The 22,070-nt window shown below is 47.9% G+C and overlaps 1 protein-coding gene and 1 non-coding gene across 3 annotated transcripts in view; both read right to left on the bottom strand.

The window, feature by feature from the left end:
• The window catches only part of SREBF2 (sterol regulatory element binding transcription factor 2), a 53,576-nt gene extending 31,850 nt beyond the window's left edge, over window positions 1–21,726 (bottom strand). Inside the window, exons 1-2 of one of the 2 annotated variants that reach the window (XM_074326462.1) lie at window positions 21,461–21,726; window positions 1,450–1,568 (exon numbers count right to left, since the gene is read on the bottom strand). Coding sequence is in view for 1 of the 2 variants with exons in the window: in XM_019734509.2 (XP_019590068.2) it covers window positions 21,461–21,548 (88 nt within the window). In the remaining variant the exon portion in view is untranslated. The remainder of the gene's footprint in view (window positions 1–1,449; window positions 1,569–21,460) is intronic. The other variant, XM_019734509.2, reaches the window with a different exon arrangement.
• On the bottom strand, window positions 6,085–6,158 carry TRNAV-AAC (transfer RNA valine (anticodon AAC)). Its single transcript has one exon. It is a non-coding gene; the product is annotated as a tRNA-Val (tRNA).
• Window positions 21,727–22,070: the final 344 nt, after the last annotated feature.

The raw sequence follows: 22,070 nt of genomic DNA, 5'->3' as shown, positions 1-22,070 counted from the left end.
ACTGTAAGTGTCCAGTCGATTCAACCTGTTGGCAAAACAGCATCTCACAAGCGTAAAGCCTGCGCGGTGGTATTATTTACCAACACCTCAGCACTGCTCTGTCCCCACTCAGCCTGTCGTGTGAGAGGGAGAAAATGGGCAGACTGCCAGGTACTGTCCCTCGTACCAAACAATTCCAATTCCTTAATACAGGATGAAACTAAGGAATGTCCTCCAACTCAGCACAAAATTTAAACAAAACACAATTCGGTGCGGACACATTCCAAATGCAACACAAGATTATAAAAAGCTGTAAGAAAATGATTAAGAGAAACCTAACAATTGGTTGCGCTTTCCAGAATTCCCCTAACACCGGTTCTGGGGAACTGACACAGAGGCCTGAGATATGAGCCAAAAGAACATCTCTCCTGCTGGTTCCTCCACAGGACGTTGAGGAGGGTGGGGGCCAGCGGTCTGGCAGGTGGGCACAGGCTTGGGCACTAAGGGGGAGGGGTCTCAAGGGTACCACCAAACCAGCTGTGTGAACGTGAGCAAGTCACTTCTCTCTACCCCTGGGTTTCCTCACCACAAAGGGTGCCTTAAGGATATTCACTCAGCTTCTTTGTTGTGAGGATTAATAAAATAATCTATGCCAAGTGCTTGGTGAGGGGCAGACCTTTATAAAGGTCCCTGTTGGTGGTGCTTCTAAAGCATCCACTACACAGGCACTTGGCTCCACTTATGTTGACTCCTGAGTGCTCTCCAAAACCTTTTGTGGGGAAAACATAGTGGCGTGGTGAAGTAACCGCAGAGGTCACAAAGCTCAGTTCACACAGCAGGGTTAAGAGTGTGTAGGCAGATGGAATGCGACTATTTAAATGAAAAAAAGATAAATCCTTTTCAACCCACACCTGAAAAGCTCCAGTGGCGCTATCTCCAGCTGGTGGGCACTGGGCTGAGCGGCGTGGCCCGGTGAGACTCAACATAGGCAGGAAGAAGTAACAGGAAGAGGCTCTGAGCCCTTGCTCCAGCAGGATGCACAGGCCTTCCCGCCAACCTGAACGCGGCCCACCCGACTCAGCTTTGCTCTGTAACTCCCAGCTACCCCCACGGGAGCAGCCTAATGTCTCCTTGCTGTTCCCAGCTCTGATGACACAGGCTCTAATTTCCGCAGAGAGCCATGAAACCCAGAAAAGGCAGGCCTGGGAGGAGGCGCAGGTTTTATGGAGCCTTGAAAATGAAGTTCCAGTTTCTGCAAAATGAGCTCCGGCCCCCAGAGATGAGGGCCAGACACCGGCCTCTTTGGAGCTGAGCGCCACCCCCAGGCCTGCAAACAAACCCAAGCTCACCTCACAGGGGTGCTCCTGCTAGGTACCCTCCCCCACACCAAGCCACATTCTAGTTATTAACTGCTTCTTAAACTAAGGGTTAAGTTGCTAATAAAGCAGGCTGGGCCCCAAGAAACGATACCTGGGTTTTGGGCTCTTTAAAAGCAGGTAACCAAAATCAGAGGCTCCAGCTGTCACCTGTGCACTGCAACCAGTCATCCAGAGAGCTCAAGTTCACGTGCACTTTATGGAGCTCGTGACCTGGAAGTAACATAAATCACTTTGCCCTGCTCTCAGTCTAGCGGCATCTACCTGCAAGTAAGGTAACTCGTAATCCGGGCAGATTGATTCTGGTCAGGAAGAAAGAATCTGAAGCCCCAAGTGGGGTAACATTGTCTCCAAAACGCAGTCAGCCAATAGTCCTTTAGCGGGTATTTGTTACCCAGCCCTGTCAGGTGCCAGGAGAACTATTTTACAAAGGTTATTTATTCTTGTATTTTGTATTTGTCATGCACCTTGTGTTAGACAATGTTTAAAAGTATTTTTCTTTTTTAAACCATAAAAGTAACTTATTCACTATAGAAAAATTTAGAACTGAAAACAAATAATAAAAACAAACCATCCAGCAATTCTACCTCCCCGACACCCACTGTCACTGTTTTGATGTGTGTCTATCCAGACTCTTTCCTATCCAGGGCTTGTTCGTACACAAGCAGGCCCATGTGTGCGAATGGTTTTAGGAAAACGGGATCATCACAGTGAAGATGCTATTTTGGACCCTGCTACCTTTGCCTAGTAAAGCCTGAAGAATATTCACTGTCACCCATTATGGATACTGGATATCACATCATCCTTTCTGAGAGTCCCACATTATTGTATTGTACAGTATTGTATGAATTTATTTAATTTTTATTGGAGAACAATGTGTTTTTCCAGGACCCATCAACTCCATGTCAAGTGGTTGTTTTCAATCTAGTTGTGTGTGTGTGGGGGGGTGCAGCTCACTCCAAGTCATTATTTTCAATCTAGTTGTGGGGGGAAGAGGAGGTGCAGCTCACTCCAAGTCAAGCTGTTATTTTCAATCTAGTTGTGGAGGGCACAGCTCACTGGTCCATGTGGGAATGGAACCTGCGACCTTGGTGTTATGAGCACTGTGCTCTAACCAGTGAGCCACCAGCCGCCCTGTATTGTATTTATTGTATTGTATTGATGCACTAGAATTTAACGATTTAGTGATGATGGATGGGTGTTTTCAATTTCTCAGCATTATTAACAATGTTTACAAAAAATCTTTTCCCACTTACTTATCTGATTATTTCCTTAGGATAAATTTCTAGCAGGTAGATGGCTGAGTCAAAGGACAGGTATGTGTGCTTTGGAAAGCTTACAACAATCTCTGCTCCTGCCAGCATTTCCCCACATCTATTTCTGTTCATCAGATAGCAGGGGAAAATGATATATAACTGTTCTGACTTGCATGAATGAGCACTAAATGAGGTCGAATGTCTCCCCTCCCTATTTTATTGGTCATTTGTATTTCTTCCTTTGTAAATTGTCTGCTCTTGACTTTTACCCATTTTTTCTACTGCGTTGTCTCTTTTTGTGGATTTGAAAAAATTTCATATACTATGGATATTTGTTTTCTTATATATTTGCAAATATTTGCCACACTTTGTTACTTTTAATTTGTTCAGGAAAAAGAATGGCATAGTGATTAAGAGTTACCATGTCCTAGCCTTGTAACTTGGGGCAAATTATCTCGCTGAACAGGAGTTTTCTCACCCATAGAATGTGGTTAACAATTACACCTAACTCATGGGGTTGCTGGGAGGGAATTCACATAGAACCTGCAGCACAGTGCCGGGCACTTATGAGCTAGTACAAGTCATTCATAGTGTTGTTGTTTTTTGACTGTCCGTTTTGCTTTGACTCTTATTTTGAAAATTCAAATTTGTTCCGATGCGTTGAACATATTAGGAATAATTTGAGCATAACATGAATCTTGTGTTTACTTACACATGAGAAAAACACTAGAAAATGCAGAAAACCATACCCAGCTGAAATGAGGCGCGTAGGCATAACAAAATGTACACACGCACTCACCTCAAACCACCACCAGTTCATCACGTCGCTGCATGTATTATAAATAACCATCTATTCTCTACTACAAAGGTTAGAACTTTCCATCCAACTTCAGGTTGCCCTCCTCTCATCACTTCATAATAATAACTCACAAACTTTGACGTTCCAATGCCCATTTCCACAAGCAAACCATAGCTCTTTTCAAGGTAAAGTGCCATATTTATTTTAGTATTTATATATTTCTTAGTCACTTAACATCTGTAAAACTGTGCTGCTTGATTAGGTTCCTATCTTTTTTTAAAAAAAAATCTATCTCCCTATTTATTTATTTTCTCTATCTTTTTTTTTTTTTTTGGTCACCTCTGAAGTTTTTGAGTATTGTGACCCTAATCTCATTTCCCCCACAAGCCCTATGGTTTTTACTGCATGACTTTACAGTAGGGTGATTTTTAGGAATGCGTATGTTGCATTATAGCAAAATTGACCGTATACAAATGTTAATGTTGTGTAGTAAAATGACATGGTTTTGTGTTACACTTAAAAAGTCCCGTCTCCAAGGTCACAAGGACATTCACCCCAATTTTCTTCATTTAGTTTTGTTCATCTTGTCATTCACATTAGCTCTGCCCAACAAACACAGGCACCTAGAAATAAGCATGGTGTGCGGTATGTGTAAGCCACTGGGAACGAGACAGACCATGAGCAGTGGGGGAGAGGGATGTAAACACACAATCTAATTCCCAACAATTATCCTTCTTGAGTGTCCTGCTTGCAAGCTGATGATCCAATCTCTCCTCCTAGGATGTTTTTTTCTAATAATTAAAAAAAGAAAATCTTAAAAGAAGAAAAAAACAATCAAATGTAGACCAGTATCAAACCTGAGGGTCAACAGTGAGAGAACTTTCCATTTCACCATCATTCTGCTTTGTAAGATGGCCATTGCTTTCTAAGGACCTAATACATTATTCACCCCCACTCAAGTCACCCAGAGGAGCAAGTAGTTAAGGAGTTGGGTGGCCTCTGTCCCCCACACCCTTCGATGCAGAAGCCCTGAAATGCAGGCAGTAACACAAGGAACACAGGGATATCTTACAAGCAACACGGTGCCTAAAATCACTCCACTCAAACACCAGGGGGCACATTCAACTGTTAGGAAGCTCAGAGCGTGGGGACAGCATTAGGTACTTCAATGGGATTCTGGGTCACCTTTCTGGATGAAGGCAGTCTGGAGGAGGTGCCGAATGACACAGGATGGCAAACTAGTCTCAGGCATCCTCTATTTTAAGTGAGGGATGAGCGAACTCCTTTTACTGGCAAAGAAACCACAAAGGAAACAATTGGGTGGGGAGGTAGGGTTTCTCAAATGCTGTTTCATAACATACACATACTTGTATGTGTCATATATTCCTTTGCATATATCAAGTATTACATAATAAAATAAAACGTTTGAAAATTAAGAGAAAGAGAAGGCACAAAGGGAAGCCAAAGTCACTCTCAGATGGTCTGGTCTGCTCTGCCCGGCTCTGTCTCACAGGGCCCCAGCTCAGCTGGCCAGTCCTGGCTTCCCTGACCCAACACTAGCGGACCTGAGCCAGCTCTGAGTTTCAACTGGGAGAGTGATCAGCAGTCAGCACCACGTTCCATTGCTTTCTTCTTCTTCCTTCAGCAGGCACCTCTGGCAGGCCTCCTGCCACAGTATCAGTTATCTCTGCTCCACTTCCATACCCTGCCTGATTTCCGCTGCGGCCTACTCAGCGACAATCATCGTGGTTGAGTATCCTGCTGGTCCAATAGTCTTTCGATCTCAATGTAACGTCTTGAACAAAGCTTCCTATCATTCGCGCCCTCCTAGTCCCAGGGACTTCACTTCCCACTCACCTATCTCATTATCCACCCTGGAAAAACACCCACTCGCCTTTTCCACACACGCCTCTGGGTGGTGGGGAGGGGATCTTTCTCTGAACGTGATTACCAAGCCTCACCTTCTCTGCTTCTTACCACTTCTCCTTTCTGGATTTCACAATTCCATTTCAGAAGGACTTACAATTACTTTCACCAAGGACTCTCTTCCACCTCAGATCCAGTCATCTCTCAGCTCTTGAACCCAACTGTGATTTGTTAAGAAAAATTATCTGAACTTGAAAATGAGGGGGGAAAAAAAAGGAGTGTGCCTTTGAAGTCATACTAGAGGTAACCATGCCTAACCTGCCCACCTAAAAGTCACCTGAGGCTCTATGGAAACACACGTTTGCCTTTCTATTTACTACTGATTAGGCCCACATTCTATAAAGTTAGATATTCACTTGTAGAAACCTGGTAAGTTGCAAATGACTTCTGTCTGGCAAAAAAGACAACCTTGAAGGCTTTGTTTATATTGGCCTGTAGAACATAAACCAGTTTTGCATCTAAATTTGCAGTCTTACTCTTAAATTCTTTTTTTTACTATGTAAATATCAATTTCTTGCATTCTCCTGAGATCCAACTTTGTCACTCTGTTGGTTTCCTCATTTATAATGTTCATAAATCTTTGATATGTGGTAATGATACATTAGTATGAGTATGTTCTTAACTTTTTAAAAATTTTCCTCTGCTACATTACATATTTATCTTTTTATTTATTTTATTTTTTTACATTCATCTGTTAAGAGGTTTTTTGTTTTTTTTTTGTTTTTTTTAAGAAGGGCGCAGCTCACAGTGACCCGTGCGGGGATCGAACCAGCAACGTTGGTGTTGTTAGCACCACGCTCTAACCAACTGAGCTAACCGGCCGCCCCTAAAGTTATCTTTCTAAATGCTTTTCTTGTATCTTGTGCTTCACAAGCGCATGGACAAAATCTTTCACTACCCTGTCCCTCTCCAAGCACTCTGGTAGTTAAAAAAACTGGCACTGATTCAATGAAATAGTCCCCAAAGCAACTCTCATGATTGCTATAAAAATGGCCATTTTGCTTCCTGAACCCAAACTGGAAGGGACTTATCTATCACCCCTCAATGGGGCAAGATAGCTTTGAAATTTAGATTATCCTGCGAAGTCTGGACAAACCTATGCGATTTCTGCAAAGATTCTGCTTCTGGTGAAATAGGTGTGTGAATGCCAAAGAATTTAAATGTGCAGCCACTGTGTGCTGGCCCAGAGATGAAAAAAACGCCCCCTGACCTCAAGGACTTGGTGAACGTGACACAACAGGTCTGTGGTGGTTGTCACAGCAGACAAGGAGAACATAGGGACCGGGATCAAATCACCGCCTCCACACGTCAAGCAGCTTCGCAGCTTCCCGAGGTAGCGGGGCTGAAGGCGGACCAGGACACAGGTGCATTCTAGAAGCAGGGAACCTCAGCAGCCCAGGCTCGGAGGCATGGAGCTGCATGGGGGCCGCTGAAGAGAATGGGCGACCGGCAGGACACCATGCCAGGCAGGGAGTCAGGGCCACATCATGAGGGGTTCTGCAGGCTCATGGTAGTGACCTTGGTCTTTCTCCTTATTAAAGGAAAAGCCCTAGCAAGTCGTCCAACAAAGCTTTAGGGAGGAGAGTCCCTCCAGCTCAGTCGTTGCTCACCCTGGTTTGTACAGGGGGCTGCTGGCCTGTCCAGAGCCCCATAACACCATTCTTTTTTTTTTAATTGGGGAACAGTGTGTTTCTCCAGGACCCATAGGCTCCAAGTTGTCCTTCAATCTAGTTGTAGAGGGCGCAGCTCACTGGCCCATGTGGGAATCGAACTGGCAACCCTGTTGTCCAGAGCTCACGCTCTAACCAACTGAGCCATCTGGCTGTCCCCATAACACCATTCTTAATGAACTCATTAACAATCATTCTGAGCAAAAACTTGGGGCCAATTCTGACTTGAGAGGAGACTGTCAGAATAGCTGAAACAAAAACTCAGATAACCTGGTCAACTGATGAAGAGAGCCTTCTGAAAATCCACTGAGGAAAAGTTCTGGTTACGTATGAGGTACTAAAAAATGATCGACAGCGGGAAACGAGCCACCTCCTAGGGACGGTGGGAAAGAAGTGTGGCAAAAAATTACGCTAAGGGAGAAAAGGAGGCTGTCAAAAAACGAAACCAAGAGCCAACGGGAAAGCAAAAGAGAATGGGGAGCCCCAAGTTTAAATTACAGAGAACGTGGCTGAAGCACTGGCTGTGTCATCAGCAAGAGCAGGCTGCGAGTCTAGTGATGGAATCGCTGCGCTGCCTTTGGAGAAGTAATTCATGTCCCTGAGACTCGGTTTCCTTGCTTGTGCCTGCAGGAATAATCCAAACTCTGATGGACATATATTGACATATAGGAATATGTCCAGCATATAATAAAATGTATTTGATTCTGTCATAGGGGTGTTTTTTTTTAACATAAATTTGAAAAGGGGGTATACCTCAGGTTAGAGTCCAATAACCTTTGAATAAAAGCCAATGGCCACACTACTGATGTTTAAAAGCAAAACCAATTCAGTGACAAAGTTAAGAAACTGATTTTCTAATTAGAAATCATGTTTATATTTTATTTAAATGTACAAAAACTGAAATTAAACTCATTTCATATTGCCTCTACGTGGACAACGTCATGGCCACCACGGACACCCACTTAGTACATTACTACGTGGGGAATCCTGAGTAGTATTATTCTACTTTACACGTGAGGAAAATAAGGCTCCAAGAAATTAAACAATGTACGTATAAGGCCCCCCCACCCCCCCACCCCCAGTAAGAGCTACGAAATGGTTGAGCCGAGATCTGAATTTAGGTCTGTATTTAGGCTTGCCCGGGGCGCTCTTCTATGCAAACTGTATTTCCCACAAAACAAACATTTCTTGGATTTTACATTTATGCTCATCACAACTTGGAAGACGTAAGACAGACCTGGACTGACAATAAGTAAGGAGAATTTGGGGGTGTGCCCTTAATATTGAACAATATTAAGTTTGATGTTAACGGGAGAAGATTAAGTTCGGGATAAACATGCATGTAACTGACTCACGGGCGAAAAGGAGCAAGAGAGTTTTCTGCCTGGCTGTTTGTATTTTGCAAGTATACCTAACACAAACTATTAAATCATTCTTGAAATGAGACCTCAACCTTGACAAGATGCTCCTTTCTAGAACAGTTTCTCTTTTTAAATAAAGAACAAATCAATAAAGATACATCTCTTAAGACATGCGTTCAGCAGACATTAACTGAGCCTACTATGTGCCAGCCACAAAATCAAATGCTTTCAAGAGGCACATGTTTTGGTGGAAAAACCCTGTGCAAACATCTGCCAGGGCTGGGTGCTAAGTGTTAGGATAAAAAGAGGGACCTGTTGGAATAAGCTGCTTTAAAAGCTTTTGTTGTTGTGGATTTTTACTGCTATTTATCTCATGTTTGTGTGTGAGTACATGCATATTTACATACAAACTTTAAATGTGATTTTTGTTACTGGATAAGAACTTCATTAGCACGGTCACCCAAGCTGGTTTTGCTTTTAACAATCTGCTAGACTTTCACACACAACTGTGGTATATAATCTGCAAATCCCTCTGTGACGCAGCTGTTTCAAGCACTCTTTTAAATGAATTAATATGTGTAAAGCACTCAGTACAGTGCCTGGCACATAGCAAGGTCTTAAAAAGTGCTGATGGTGCTTGTCACACAGGAAGAAACAAGGCCAAGTCCAAAGGGGGCCAAAGGCACACGGTCTCTAGCAGGTGGATAAGCGAGCGGCCCCCTGAGGTAGGAACCTACTCCCCCTTCTTCCAAGCCCCGAGCTCTTTCTGCAAGCACCCTGCTCCAGACGCCACCCAACAAGCACACTTCCCAAAGAGGCAGGGCTCTAGAATGCTGCAGTCAACAACCAAGGCCACCCCAAATCCCAGTCCGTGCCAGAACCCCACCCTGTGTCCAGCCAGGGAACCAGGCCTCCAATCCTTACCTAACACAAATTAGGGGCACCAGACGATTGGCACCCCACGTTTAAAAGGCGGTCCATCTTAGTCCATTTATGACTTTGAAATGCCTGCTCTTAGAAGGTCAAAATTCTCAGAACAATTAAGAAGAAAAACCCTGAGTCAATCAGTAGTAATAATAAAAACAGTATAGTAGTTGTTAACATTTCCTGAGCTCTTACTACGTATCAATAATTACATCAGGCACTGTGCATGGGTTTTCTCATTTAACACCCACAACACTTTGAGGTGAATGCTATTAACATCTCCACTTCACAGACAAGGAACAGGAAGCACAGAGAGGTTAAGTAACTTGTCCAGCGTCACCCAGTCGGCAGGTGGTGGAGCTGGGATTTCAAACCACGCTCTTAGCCACACGGCACAGATGCTTTGGTTCTATTACTGTACGGATGTCACGAAACGGAGCCTGGGGTCGGGCAGATGCTCAGGAAGTGCCTCGTTCAGGAGTGAGCTGGAACACCCCAAGCTCAGGAAGGGAAGGAGTACCATCCCAACTTGCCCAAGTATTTCCGGGCTCTTCGCCTGTTCCCGCCCTGCACTGCGCTGTTCTCTCTCTCCACCTTCCGGGAACAAGAGACTGAAAGTTGAGCAAGAGTGGGGAGTAAGACTCCACAGAACCCATCCTGCATGATCCTGTTCTGGGTAAGGGCCCTGAGCTTCACAACACCAGGTGACTGTCAACTGAGTCAGGCACAGCTGGAACTGTCCTCCTGGGGGCAGTCTCCAGAGCCACCTTTCTCAGCCCTTAAACTATTCAGGAAAAAAAAACCCCACAACCCCCCACCCAACAACCCACAATCCTTCCCTTCCATTCATTACCACACCCTAAAATCTCCCTAAGACCAAGGACAAAAAGAACACTTGCAAAGCAGGTTATTAAATCATGCTGCAAACATGCACCCAGCGCCTGGGTGCTATGGTGCTGGGAGCTGGAGGGCCCTGGGTGCCTGGTGTGGGACCCAGCACACAGCATGGTCTCCAAAGCGCTGGTTTCCTTCCCACCTCCCAGTCTCACAGGCAAAGGCAAAGGGTAGTCAGAGGAGAGAAAGGACTCTCCATCCCGGCAGGCAGTGCGGGCGGAGCCTAGAAGGATGAGCAGAGTTTTAAGAGTTAGAGAAGAGGGAAGGGTATTACAGGCAAAGGCAACAGTCTGAGCAAATCCACAGCACCAGGAAATGTCCTGCAAGTTGCTGAAGTGGAGAGTGTGGAACCGAGTGGAAAGATGGAGCTGCTTAGAGCTGGTGTGAAAGAACTTACTGGCAGGCACCGCACGGCATCTGATTTTTATTTCAGAGGCACAGCAGACGGGGTGGACCTCTGTCACTACTTGTTCTGTCCGTCCATCACCCAACCCTCCCCTCCCATCAGGATCCTGAGCTTCCTTTTGGAGAAGCCCCGCAGGGTGATGTTGGGAGAAAAGGCTTCCGCTAGTCAGTTCTCACTAATGCACGCTCTCAGCAGGAGCATGATTCTGCTGGGAGAGACCCAGGAAAGCCGGGACATGGCACAGATCACCATGGAGGCAGGGGCCTCACCGGGGTGTCCCGGGGCCCACCCTGGCTGCTGAGCCTCCGTGGTTCCGGCCCACGTTCCCAGTCCAGTTCTCCAGCTTTCCCGTGCGGGCCAGCCACCAGCACTTTTTGTTGCTTTCACCTACAGTCCTGACTGACACACAACAAACACAGTGAAGCCGGAGAAGGATCTGAGCGGGAGTGTGTTTGAGAAAGATAACAAACGTGAGTTAGCAAGAGCGCACACTGCAAATATTAATAGCTCACACACCCCAGCACCAGCACCGGTCAAGCCTTCCGAGGGCTCCTCTCTCCCACCACCCCTAAACCCAGCTTACCACGGACCTCCACCAGAAGCCTCCCCGGATCCCACCTCTCCACTAGCTGGGTGCCCCTCCTGGATGCCGTCCCAGACCTTCCCGATGCAGATCTTTGGGGGTGTATCCTGGTGGGTTCTCTGTCCTACACTGTGCTCTGGCCATGCTGAATCACATGTCCCCAGAACATGCCAAATGATTCCCAACTTTGGTCCAGTTCTGTCAAAATGTACACCCTGCCCCTTCTTCTCCTTTCTAAAATTCTGTTCACTCACCCATCACAACTCAGCTCAAATGCCAAAGTACCTGTGGAGACTTTCCTAATTCCCTCCCGTAGTGCCCCAAACACTGGGAGTTCGTACTGCTGTTATGGCCTCTGTTGCATTCGGCTTTGTGTTATGACTGGTTGTTTAGAAGTCAGCTCCCCGAAAGTCGCCTGGCACCCCAAAGAGCCTGGCACTGTGCCGGGAATATAGTGGGTACTCATTCATGCCAAATTGGGTTGAACACGTCTTAAAAATTAAATTAAAAAATGTTAAAACAGGGGCAGCCGGATGGCACAGTTGGTTAGAGCACGAGCTCTGAAAAAATATTAAAACGGGGTTGCCGGTTCGATTCCCGCATGGGATGGTGGGCTGTGCCCCCTGCACCTAAAGATTGAAAACGGCAACTGAACTTGGAGCTGAGCTATGCCCTCCACAACTAGAATGAAGGACAACGACTTAGAGCTGATGGGCCTGGAGAAACACACTGCTCCCTAATAAAATTTATATATAAAAAAAGTTAAAAACAACTTCTGAGCAGAGCAGGGGCTCCTAGACAGGCTTCCTGGGGTCAGGGCATCTGCCACTTCCTTCCCACAGGGCAGGAATGAGTAAGGGACCCCACGCCAGGAAGCCCAAGTTCAACTCCTGATGCTGCCACTTCACCAGCACAGAGACCTCGAAACCTCAGACAAGTCATTTCATCTGTCTGGGTGTCTCATCTGCAAAATGGGACTGAAAATCGAGCATGTGGCTCACAGCAGAGCGAGGAAGACAAATGCATCAGGACTTCGTAAGGCACCAGGCCTCGCCGGGATGTTACTGAGGAGGAAGCAGTCACTTCCCTTATTGCCGCGGGCGGGCGGACGGTGAGGGCCTGGCTGCGCAGACACCCCTTTACCAAGGCCGTTCCAGATCTGGCCCAGCAGCAGGCATTTCGTCACTGTTCCCAACCAGACCCTAAACCCAGCAGACCCCTTCCACTGCCTGATGCAGAAGCTAGATTATTAGGGACATTTAGACACACATTCATTAGCAATTCCAAAGGCCTGAGAGATGTAGAAAGAGTTCTGTTTTCCAGTTTCTAGCCCTTCAACAGTTTAGGATTAGTTTAGAAACAGAGGCTCCCCAGGGAGCCTTACCTTGAGGCCCAGGCTCTGGGATCCCGCAGCTCTTTAAAAAATTCCATCATGTCAACAAAGCTTAACCCTTGAATCTTGTGGTCCAGAAACGGAACCCTTCAGCCTGCACTCTGTGACTGCTTTGTGTCCCACCCACCCCACCTACAAAAGCCCTTTCAAAGTAAAAAATAAACATTCCAAAATGATTTTTTTTAAAAAAAGGTCCCTTGGTCCTAAGGGTCAACTTGCAAACTGAAGTTCTTCATTCATTCTCAGAGTCAAAAGAGAATGTGAGCTCCTGCTCTTCCTTTAGCTCACTGCCGCCTTGCAGCCCCTGGGCCGGTGACACCCCAGTCACGTCTGACAGCGGAAACTGGGGCTCCCAGAAGTGCTGCGGGACCTGGGGAAGTCACTTAAGTGCTGGCACAGAGTAGGCCCCTCAGGGTCTCTCTATCCTCAGCCCACCACACCACCTCATGTCCACAACTTACCGTGTTTCCCCGAAAATAAGACCTAGCTGGATAATCAGCTCTAATGTATCTTTTGGAGCAAAAATTAATGGAAGACCTGGTCCTATTTTACTAGAAGACCTGGTCAATATAATAATATAATATAATATAAATACCAGGTCTTATATTAATTTTTGCTCCAAAAGACGCATTGGAGCCGATTGTCCGGCTGGGTCTTATTTTCGGGGAAACAGGGTAGAAGCCCCAGAGGGATGTGACGGGTAGAGGCCAAGTACACGGGTCTGGAGTTGGACACATCTGGGCTGAGCTCATCATTCTACCACTTACGAGTTGTGTGATCTGGGCTTCAATTGCTTCATCTCTAGCGTGTCGTCGAATTGGAGAAAGGATTCCTAGCAAAACTGTATGAGGAGACAACGTGGGTAAAGGGCCGTACACTCTGTGAGGGCAGGGACCCTGCTGACCCTGCAGAGCCCAACAGGAAACAGGCCCTGGCGAGGGTCTGACCAGACACGGTGCCAGGTACGTGGCGGCTGCTGCTTACACTGTGACTTTAAAACCCAGAGAAGGACAGAAAAGTAGAGGTGACTGCAGAGGCAGTTAATCACCAAGAAAGACGACAAGTCTCGTTCGCTTTGAGAACACCAGCGCACTCAGGAGAAAGGACGGCATGTGCGCGCAGGACCCAGATGAAAGGGTCCTATATTCCTTGTCAAATCTATGCACGTAGGAAGAATTAAACGGGAAACAGCTATCACAAGTCGAGGTCCAGCCCTGCCAATTAACTCAGGAAAACTACCAAGACTGATTTTTTAAAGTTCAAAATATTATGAGACATGAAGCTATTCAGAACATAAGGGCATTCTCTAAAATGTCTGCAGATTTTGGTGAAGAAGGGGTCTTAAGAGAACTACAATGAAAGGAAGCCACTTCCAGAATACTGTTTACAGTGCTGGAAAGCCCCAGAGAACTGTGACGCGAGGATGCACGGACATTTCGGGGCTCCAAGGACTGCTACCATGAAACCACACGAAAGGGGACTTGGAACAAAGTCCCAGAGAAACAACGTAGGACAAGAAACCATTTCCCAAGTCCCCCAAAGCAGAGGGCTGAAAAGAAGGAACTTCTGTACCTTAAGAAGCAATTTTACAAGTAAGGAGAGAAAGCGAACCAGACGAGGGATCCCTGAGAAACCGAGCAGCAGAGGAGTTCTAGCACAAGCCCCCAGGGTCCTGGGCGAGCACAGGGCCCGCTCAGGCAGGGGCAGGGACCGCCCGGAAAGCCGGGCACTGACTGTCCAGTCCAGGTCTCGAGAAGGGTGAGGGCGCAGGAGGCCAGGACAGAAGGGGCTGTATATGTGCGCTGTTGGGAGGCGGGGGTGGCATCGGCTCTAAGCTGGCATACATGTGGCAAAGTGACAGGCAGAATGAAGGGACTGGCGCTCCGGGCTCTGGGGAAGCTGAGGGGACTCAGGCCTCTCCTACACACTGGTGGGGACGTACAGTGGTACATGCACTGTGTTGAGCAGTTTGATAGGACCTCGCAAAGCCACAAATGCACCCAGAGCCAGAAGAAAGTGTTAGTCCCTGCCCCTTTCTTGTATATGTTTTATCGCATTTGATTCTTGCATCATCTCTGATGAAATTCTCAGCAACCCCACTTTCACCCAGCCACCCCACCACCGGTCGTTTGTCCTGCACACACACTGGCACAGGCACCGCATGAATTTACAAGCTATTCACCACAGCACTGTTCTTGGTAAGGCTGGAAACACCCGCAAATGTCCATCCAAAAGGGACTGGATGGATGAACCACAGCGCATCCCTACCATGGAAAACTATGCTGCAAAGACCTCTAAGATACCTTGTTACGTGGGAAAAACGGGGCAGGGTGCAGAAGAGCCAAGCTTAGTGCTACCTCTCAGTGTACAAAGAAAAAGGGGAGCAAAAAATGAAAATCTATAATCATCTGCTTATATGTGCATTATGTAAGTTTTGAAGGAGGTAAAAGAAACTACAAAATTAATTACTTGTGAGGAGGTAGGGGTCTTGGGCCCTAAACAGACGGTGGGTTGGGCTGGGAGCAAGACTTTCCCCAGTCCCCTCTGCATTATTTTTATTTTGCTGTATGAATGTATTCCTTTTTTGAAATAAATAAAAATATTTTCCAAGTCATAAGCCCCGATCACCACAGTAATTTATAGCACTGGAAAGGTTTTAAAAATGAAAGGGCTACAGCTGGCAGTGTTAAGCGCTGTAACCCAGCCCTTGGTTTGAAGAGCCCTCTTTGGGAAACACACACCCGTGAACCAACTGTGCTTTCAGAGCAAGTTCTCAGGCTGATGAAACACTGCAACTGAAGCTAGTGTTCCACAGGGCAACGGGCGGGCCATGCGCTTGCCTACTCAGGTGGATTACATGTCTATTACACGTCAACTACGTCAACACATAGCAACCGGGACGTGAAAGCACTGTGCAATCTGTGAGCACATTCTTCAAGTTCAGACAGAAGCCAGAAGAATATGGACAATTTGATATTCAGGAAGTGCTATTTGAATCAAGTTGCTTAAGAACCTCCTTACTGAATTACAAAATTGGGGAGAGAAAATATCTAATTGAGTTCTGGAGAAGGAAAAATGCACTTTAAAAAAAAAAGCCAAGACATGAGAAGGACAGAAAAGCCTGTTCAGTGAGAGGCAGGCAGGCAGCACACTACATTAGGCCAAAGGCCTGGGTGTGAACGTGGAGAATGTTTGTCAAGGGCAAGGCCAGACCTAGGAAGGAGGAGAAACCCTCGGAGACTGACTGGTGCGAGACTGTGCAGTGTTCTGAGCAACCCCAAGAAAAGTGTCCCAGGAAATGCAACGAGATGAGATCAGGAGCTAAAAATGGATGGGAAATAAATAAGCTGCGAGTAACAGCAGCTCTTTCAACCCAAACATTAGCAACAGTGACATATATTCAAGTGTCAAAACAAAGCTTATATCTTGAAAAAGGTACACGCAGGCGTAAAAAAGTGGAGCTGTGCTTCACCTTCCTGAGCAGTTTTTCCCAAGTCTGACTCATTTAAGAAACAGGAAGTGGGGAAGTCAGTTCCTGCTTTTCTCACCTCTGCCTCCCAGCGAGTGCTGGCCACACCCTCCCCACCCCTCCCCGGGCTGGTTGCTCCAACCTTCCCAGAGATCCGGGACACCCAGGCTGGGGCCCTCCCAAAACCCCGAACTTGAAGTGCTTTCCTTTCCTCATTAGACATTTCTTTACAAAGCACCTCAGGACCAGGTGCTGTCTGGGGATTCTGCCAAAGACTGAACTGCAGAGACCCAAGACAGTGCCACCAAAGGCTCAGGGGCTGGAGGTTCCTCCCAGGCTGAGGTGCAGGGCGGACTACCAGCAGGAGGACAGCATGAATGCAGGTGCATGACATGGTGAACTGGCCAGAGCCCGTCAAGTAGGGACAGCGACTGACAGCTTAGTCACATCAGTGCATGTTGTCATGGAATTCAGAACACCCAGACAAGATCCTACAAGCTTCCAGAGGAGAAAACAGGTCACACACAAAGGAACAAAATGGTATCAGACGTCTCGACTACTAGAAGCTAGAAAACAATTAGGCAGTGCCTTCAAATTTCTGATATAAAATTATGTCCAACCTTAAAATTCTAAACTTAGCCAAACTATCAAATTGGAGAGTAGAATAAAGATATTTTCCGATAGGGAAGGTCCCCCCAAATTTACTTCTAATGTACTCTTTCTCAGGAAGCTACTGGAGGATGTACTCCATCAAAGCAAGGGAGTGAAAAATGAACTAGAGAACAGGGTTTCAACATCACCCCCAGGGTGACGTCCTGGGTAAGTGTAGAACAGCAGACATGGACAGCCATCAGATGGGATAAAAAGAGGGAGGGCTCCAGGGGAGACATCAACGAGGGGGATAAAAGGAACTGATCACCACATTGAGAGTTTCTGTCACAAGATTTAGAGCTGAATTAGTTACAGGAACATGGGAAGTAAGCAAATGAATAAATGGCACTATTATAAGCCCTAGGAAAATACAAATGGCAACAAAAAAATGTAGAGGATCTACCCAAGAGAAATGAAAACACATGTCCACATAAAAACTTGTACACAAATGTTCATAGCAGCTTCATTCATAATAGCCTCAAAGTGGAAACAACCTAAATGTCCATCAACGGATGAATGGATCAACAAAATGTGGTCACATCCACACAAAGGGACACTGTGCGGCAACACGGATGGGCCTGATCCACAGGACGCCACGTACTGTATGATTCCATTTATATGAAACGTCCAGAACAGGCAAATCCACGACGTCAGAGAGTAAACTAGCTCACTGAAATAGTTCTTCACCCTTCTGGGAAGACAACAGCTGTCCCTACTGGCCCATCACCCCCTCATTCCTGACCCCTTTTGGGTTTATCTGCCTTACACCCTCTCATCTGACTGCTCTGCCAAAGGTCGACCTCCTAATTGCCAGGTCCCAAGACTCCTTCTGTGGCTGTGGCATCCCTGCTGTCCTCTGCCGCACTGTCTCCATCACCCACTAGCCACTCCTCCAAAAGCTCACCTCCCCCTAGTGTATTACTCTTCCCTAACCCGATCCCATCTCCCCGCTCTATCTCCTCCTCCCTCTCTCCTCATCAACAGTGTCTCCTCCTCTATCTCCATCCCCAGCTGACCTTCTCCTGCGTATCTGCCTCCCCTTTCCTTCCTAGTGGAAGGCAGCCCCCCCATGCACCTCAATTTCAGCCCATTTAAGACAAATTTTCATCTTGTCCCCAAACCAGCTCTTCCTACTGGCTTCTGAACACTCCCAGTGCACCTGGATCACAGCCTTGATAGGAATCTCAGAATTCCACGTCTGCTCTGCCTTCAGAGGCCATGTCCTGTCACGCCCAGCCACGTGCAGGACGGCCACTTCCCATCCGAACCACCCTCAGTGTCACCATCGCACAGCCAGCTGGCTGCGGCATCCTCCGAATTGGTCTCCCCGACTCGTCTTCCATCTCCATCAGCACAGTTGAATTTTCTTAAAATCCATGATTATGTCCTCACCCTACTTGAAAATCCTCAGCTGTTCCCTCCCCCGCTCCCTACATTCCACAAAACATCTGTGCCTGGTATGAAGACTCCCCACACTCTGGCTCCAACTCACCTTTCAGAACTTATCTTCTGCTGTTTCCGTATACACACCACGTATTTCAAGAACGTGTGTGTCGTCACTTATTTTTTTGATCATTCCCCTTCCATGTGCTTGTCAGGCTGCTTCTGCCACCCATCCAGCAAAAAAGCCGCCTCAATGACTGTGCCTTTCCTGATGATCAATGGAAGGTCCTTCATTCCAGAAGACCTGGCCTGTGACAGTGCGTGAGGCCCCGTCTCATTGCACAGACCACCACGAAAGACAGCGCTCTACATGTTCTGTCATCACAGACCTGGTGGCCTGGGAAACGGAGCATTCTGCAGTGGAAAAAGGCCCTGGGGATCAACTAACACACATGCTTTGTTGGACCTACAGTATGTTTCTTAAAAAAAAAAAAAAAAAAAAGCCAACATTGCAAAATCTAGATATTTCACACAAAAATCCAGACGTGGGCATCTCTTGAAAAAGAGGTGCTGACCCCTCTCCTGAGAGGCCTCCCTTGCCTACTTAGTCTAAATCTGGCCACCAGTCACCCTCTATAACATGGACCCATTTTACTTTCCTTGTAGAGCCCTGCCCAAATTGTTCATTTCTTTTATTTGTTCAGCCTGTGTTTCCTCCCTCCAGATCTTAACTTTCCTGAGAGAAGAGACCTTGTATGTCTTGTGCAAAGCCATCCTCAGCACTCTGTCCATCACGGGGGATACTGAGAAGCCACTCAAGACATGTGCTGAATGAGTGAACGGATGTGGCCTCCTTGGGCCCACACCTCTGAAGGGCACTAATGGACCACAGCATGGCCGTGAGGCCAACTGAAGGATTCCTGCCCGATGCCTGCCCCTTCTGGAGGCAGGTATGAGCTCTTTAGGCTGCAAGTACCCCTCTCCCCCACCACACATACAAAAGAAGTACATGTATTCATACCTAGTCTCTTCCTTGTCATATGACTGGCTTCTAGAAGTCTCTGGGCTGGCCACTCCTGATCTAACCCAAGCCCAAAGGCTGTGTCTGGTACAACTTAGAATGCTGCCTAGTCCAAGGTCGCTGGACTTATTCAGGCCTTCCACAGATATTCATTTCTAGGTGGAAGAAATACAGCGTGAACAAAACAAAGGCCTTGCCCTCATGGTGCTGACATTCCAGGGGGGATTGATTGGTAAGTATTTGGGGATACTTGTTATCTGCAGACTGCTGGCACTCATCCCGCCCAACCTTCTTGTTCTCCAAGGCCCAGGTCAAGGGCCACCTCCTTGGTGTGGTCTTCCTGGTAAGCCAGCCTTTACCAGCTCCCTTCATGCTGACTTTCACTTATTGCTCTGTGTAGCTATGAGCTGTTTTATACTCAGCACTACGGTTTTACTGTTCATCTCAAGCTCCTTGAGGCCATAAAATTCTGTTTTCCCTATCTTTCATGTTCCCTACAGCTCAGAAAGCACAACTGGCACTTAAATACTTGTTGGCCAATTGAAGACAGGGAGCCACCTTTTCCCAAATCCGGTATGGAGACCTATGAAGCCATTGAACCACTGTGATAGTTTCCAGAATATACATTTTACTCAAGAAATCTATGGGAATAAAGTTAATACTTAACTACTAGGTAATTCAACACATTACAAATTAAGACAAATAGGGATCGATGATGCAATGGGAATGCAAAAAGGACGTGAATTTGTGTGAGCCTCCTGGTAGGCAGGTTTGGACATACTTCCTATTGGCTGTGTGACCTTGGGTAAATTCATGAACCGCCTTGGGCCTCAGTTTCAGGATCTATGAGGGGATGAGAGTTGTGTAATGGTAGATGCTTGTTAAGGATTGAGAATATTTATGTATATGAGTACTAACAGTGCCTGGCATGGAAGTGTTCAAAACATGTTAGCTGCCCTTGTTAATTTCCCCAAACCAGCCTCCCCCATTTGTTAGCACATGTCTGTATTTAGGAGCACTTAGGGGAAAAGTCTGTGGTTAGACTTGGGGCTTCAGTTAAGGGTCTGACCACACTGCCCAGATGACCAAAAATGGAAAGCAAGGACAGACCAAGGGGTAAAATGTTATAAAAGCAAAACGGGAAAATGAGAAACCGATTTTTTTCAATTAGCTGCTACCACTTATCTCTTCCCCTAGAAGAGAATCTTCTGGCTGCCTCAGTTTCTTCATCTGTACCATGGGGGTGTAGCCATCATACTTGCCTGTACTGAGATCCTAGGCGTGAATGAACTTTGTAATGTCAAGAGCACAATGCACCCGAGTTACTGCTTAAAAGCATGGGTTCTGGACAATCTAAGGAGAGTTACCTTAGACAAGTTAACATCTCCTGGGCTCAGTTTCCTGTAAAAGTAGAGGCAATAATAATATCTATTTCATGGGATTGTAGTGAGGGATACGTGCAACAATACAAAGTATTTGGGGCCTAGAACATCAGAAGAGTCCATCTATTATTATTATAATTACTAACCTATTCATTGGACTTATCCCTAAGGGTCAGGTGGAAGTCTGATGTAGCGACACCGGCCCAGGAACTGGGGTCTGCAACCAGCTGGGTGACCTTGGGCAGGTCGCTGACCCTCTCCAAACTCTGGGTTCCTACCACCTCTTCTACTTCGCTATTAAGACCACCAGAAGAGAGGCCACCCGCTCCCCAGCCTGTCCTCAAGGGGCCACAACTCAAAAATTCCTGCTGCTTAATTCCCTTTGCAGCGCGAGAGCAGGAGCGGCGGTGTCTCCATTCCTGGGAGATGCGTCCACACTCCGCCGCCACCGCTCGCTTCACCAGCATCTTGTTTCTGCAACCGCTCACTGCCCAAAGTTTCCCCAGCGCCCGGCCGTGGGTCGACCCCAGAAGTCCAGAGCTGGGGGCGCGGAGAATGGGGGTCCAGTCCGGGGAATCCTAAAGCTCCCCCGCAGCCGGGAGGGGAGTGACAGGTGCGACGGGAGAGCGGGACCTGGGGCGGCGCGTGTAGGCGCGCGAGAGGCGGCGGCCGCGCGCTCTCCTCAGGTTGCTCCCGCCCGGCCCCCGCGACGCCCCCGGCTCCGCGCTCCCTGTTTCACGACCCTCGCTCCGCTTAAAGACACGCGGCTCCCCAGAGCGGATCCCACGACCTCTCGGAGCCGAGCGGCCCGGCCGGGGTTCAATCCCACAGCACCCGGAAAGGCTGGGGACCGCCGAGGCGAACGCGCGTGCGGATGCTTCCCGCGCGAGCCGGGGCTCCGGGCGGGGGGCGCACGCGCACCCGCGCGCGCCGCCGTAACCCCTTCCTCCCCGCGCGCCCCCGCACTCCCACCCACCCACCACTCACCGTCGATGTCCCCCAGGGTCAGCTCGTCACCCAGCTCCGTGAGCGTCTCCATGGTCTCCAGACCGCCCAGCTCGCCGCTCTCGTCCATCGCCCGGCTCGGCGCAGAGGCCTCCCTGCCGTCCCGCTCAGGGAGACGCGGGGGCGGTGCCGCTGCCACCACCCATGACACCCGACAGCCCCCGCCCGGTACCGCCTCACCGGCCGGTGCCACCCTCCGCCATGTTTGCTACGCGCGGGAGGGGCGGGACGGGATTCCCCCGCCCCAACCCGCTCCCTCTGCGGCCCCGCCCCCAGGCTGCGCGCACCCCTGTTTGTTGTCAATGGGACCAGGCTCATCGTGGCCAATCGGCGCGCGAAGCGGCGCGTGGGGTGATGGCGCGTCATCGATCAGCAGCTCAGATTTGCATAGCGAGGTCCCGCCCCTCGGGGTCTCGTAGCGAATGCGTAGAGAAACCTCCTAGTCCTCATCCCAACCTCCTTCCCCTGGGTTAAAGGAGCCGCTCTCTTTTTCATTGGGTCTGCTCCACAAGCTACTGCATCCACCCGCCGGGGATTGAAGGGTTAACACGCTCCACCCCCGCCCGCTAGTCGCCCCCGGAGCAGGCTGTGA

This window comes from Rhinolophus sinicus, linkage group LG02 (assembly GCF_036562045.2).
Source record: "Rhinolophus sinicus isolate RSC01 linkage group LG02, ASM3656204v1, whole genome shotgun sequence".
NCBI classification, from domain to species: domain Eukaryota; kingdom Metazoa; phylum Chordata; class Mammalia; order Chiroptera; family Rhinolophidae; genus Rhinolophus; species Rhinolophus sinicus.
This window is presented reverse-complemented; position numbering and strand designations above follow the sequence as displayed.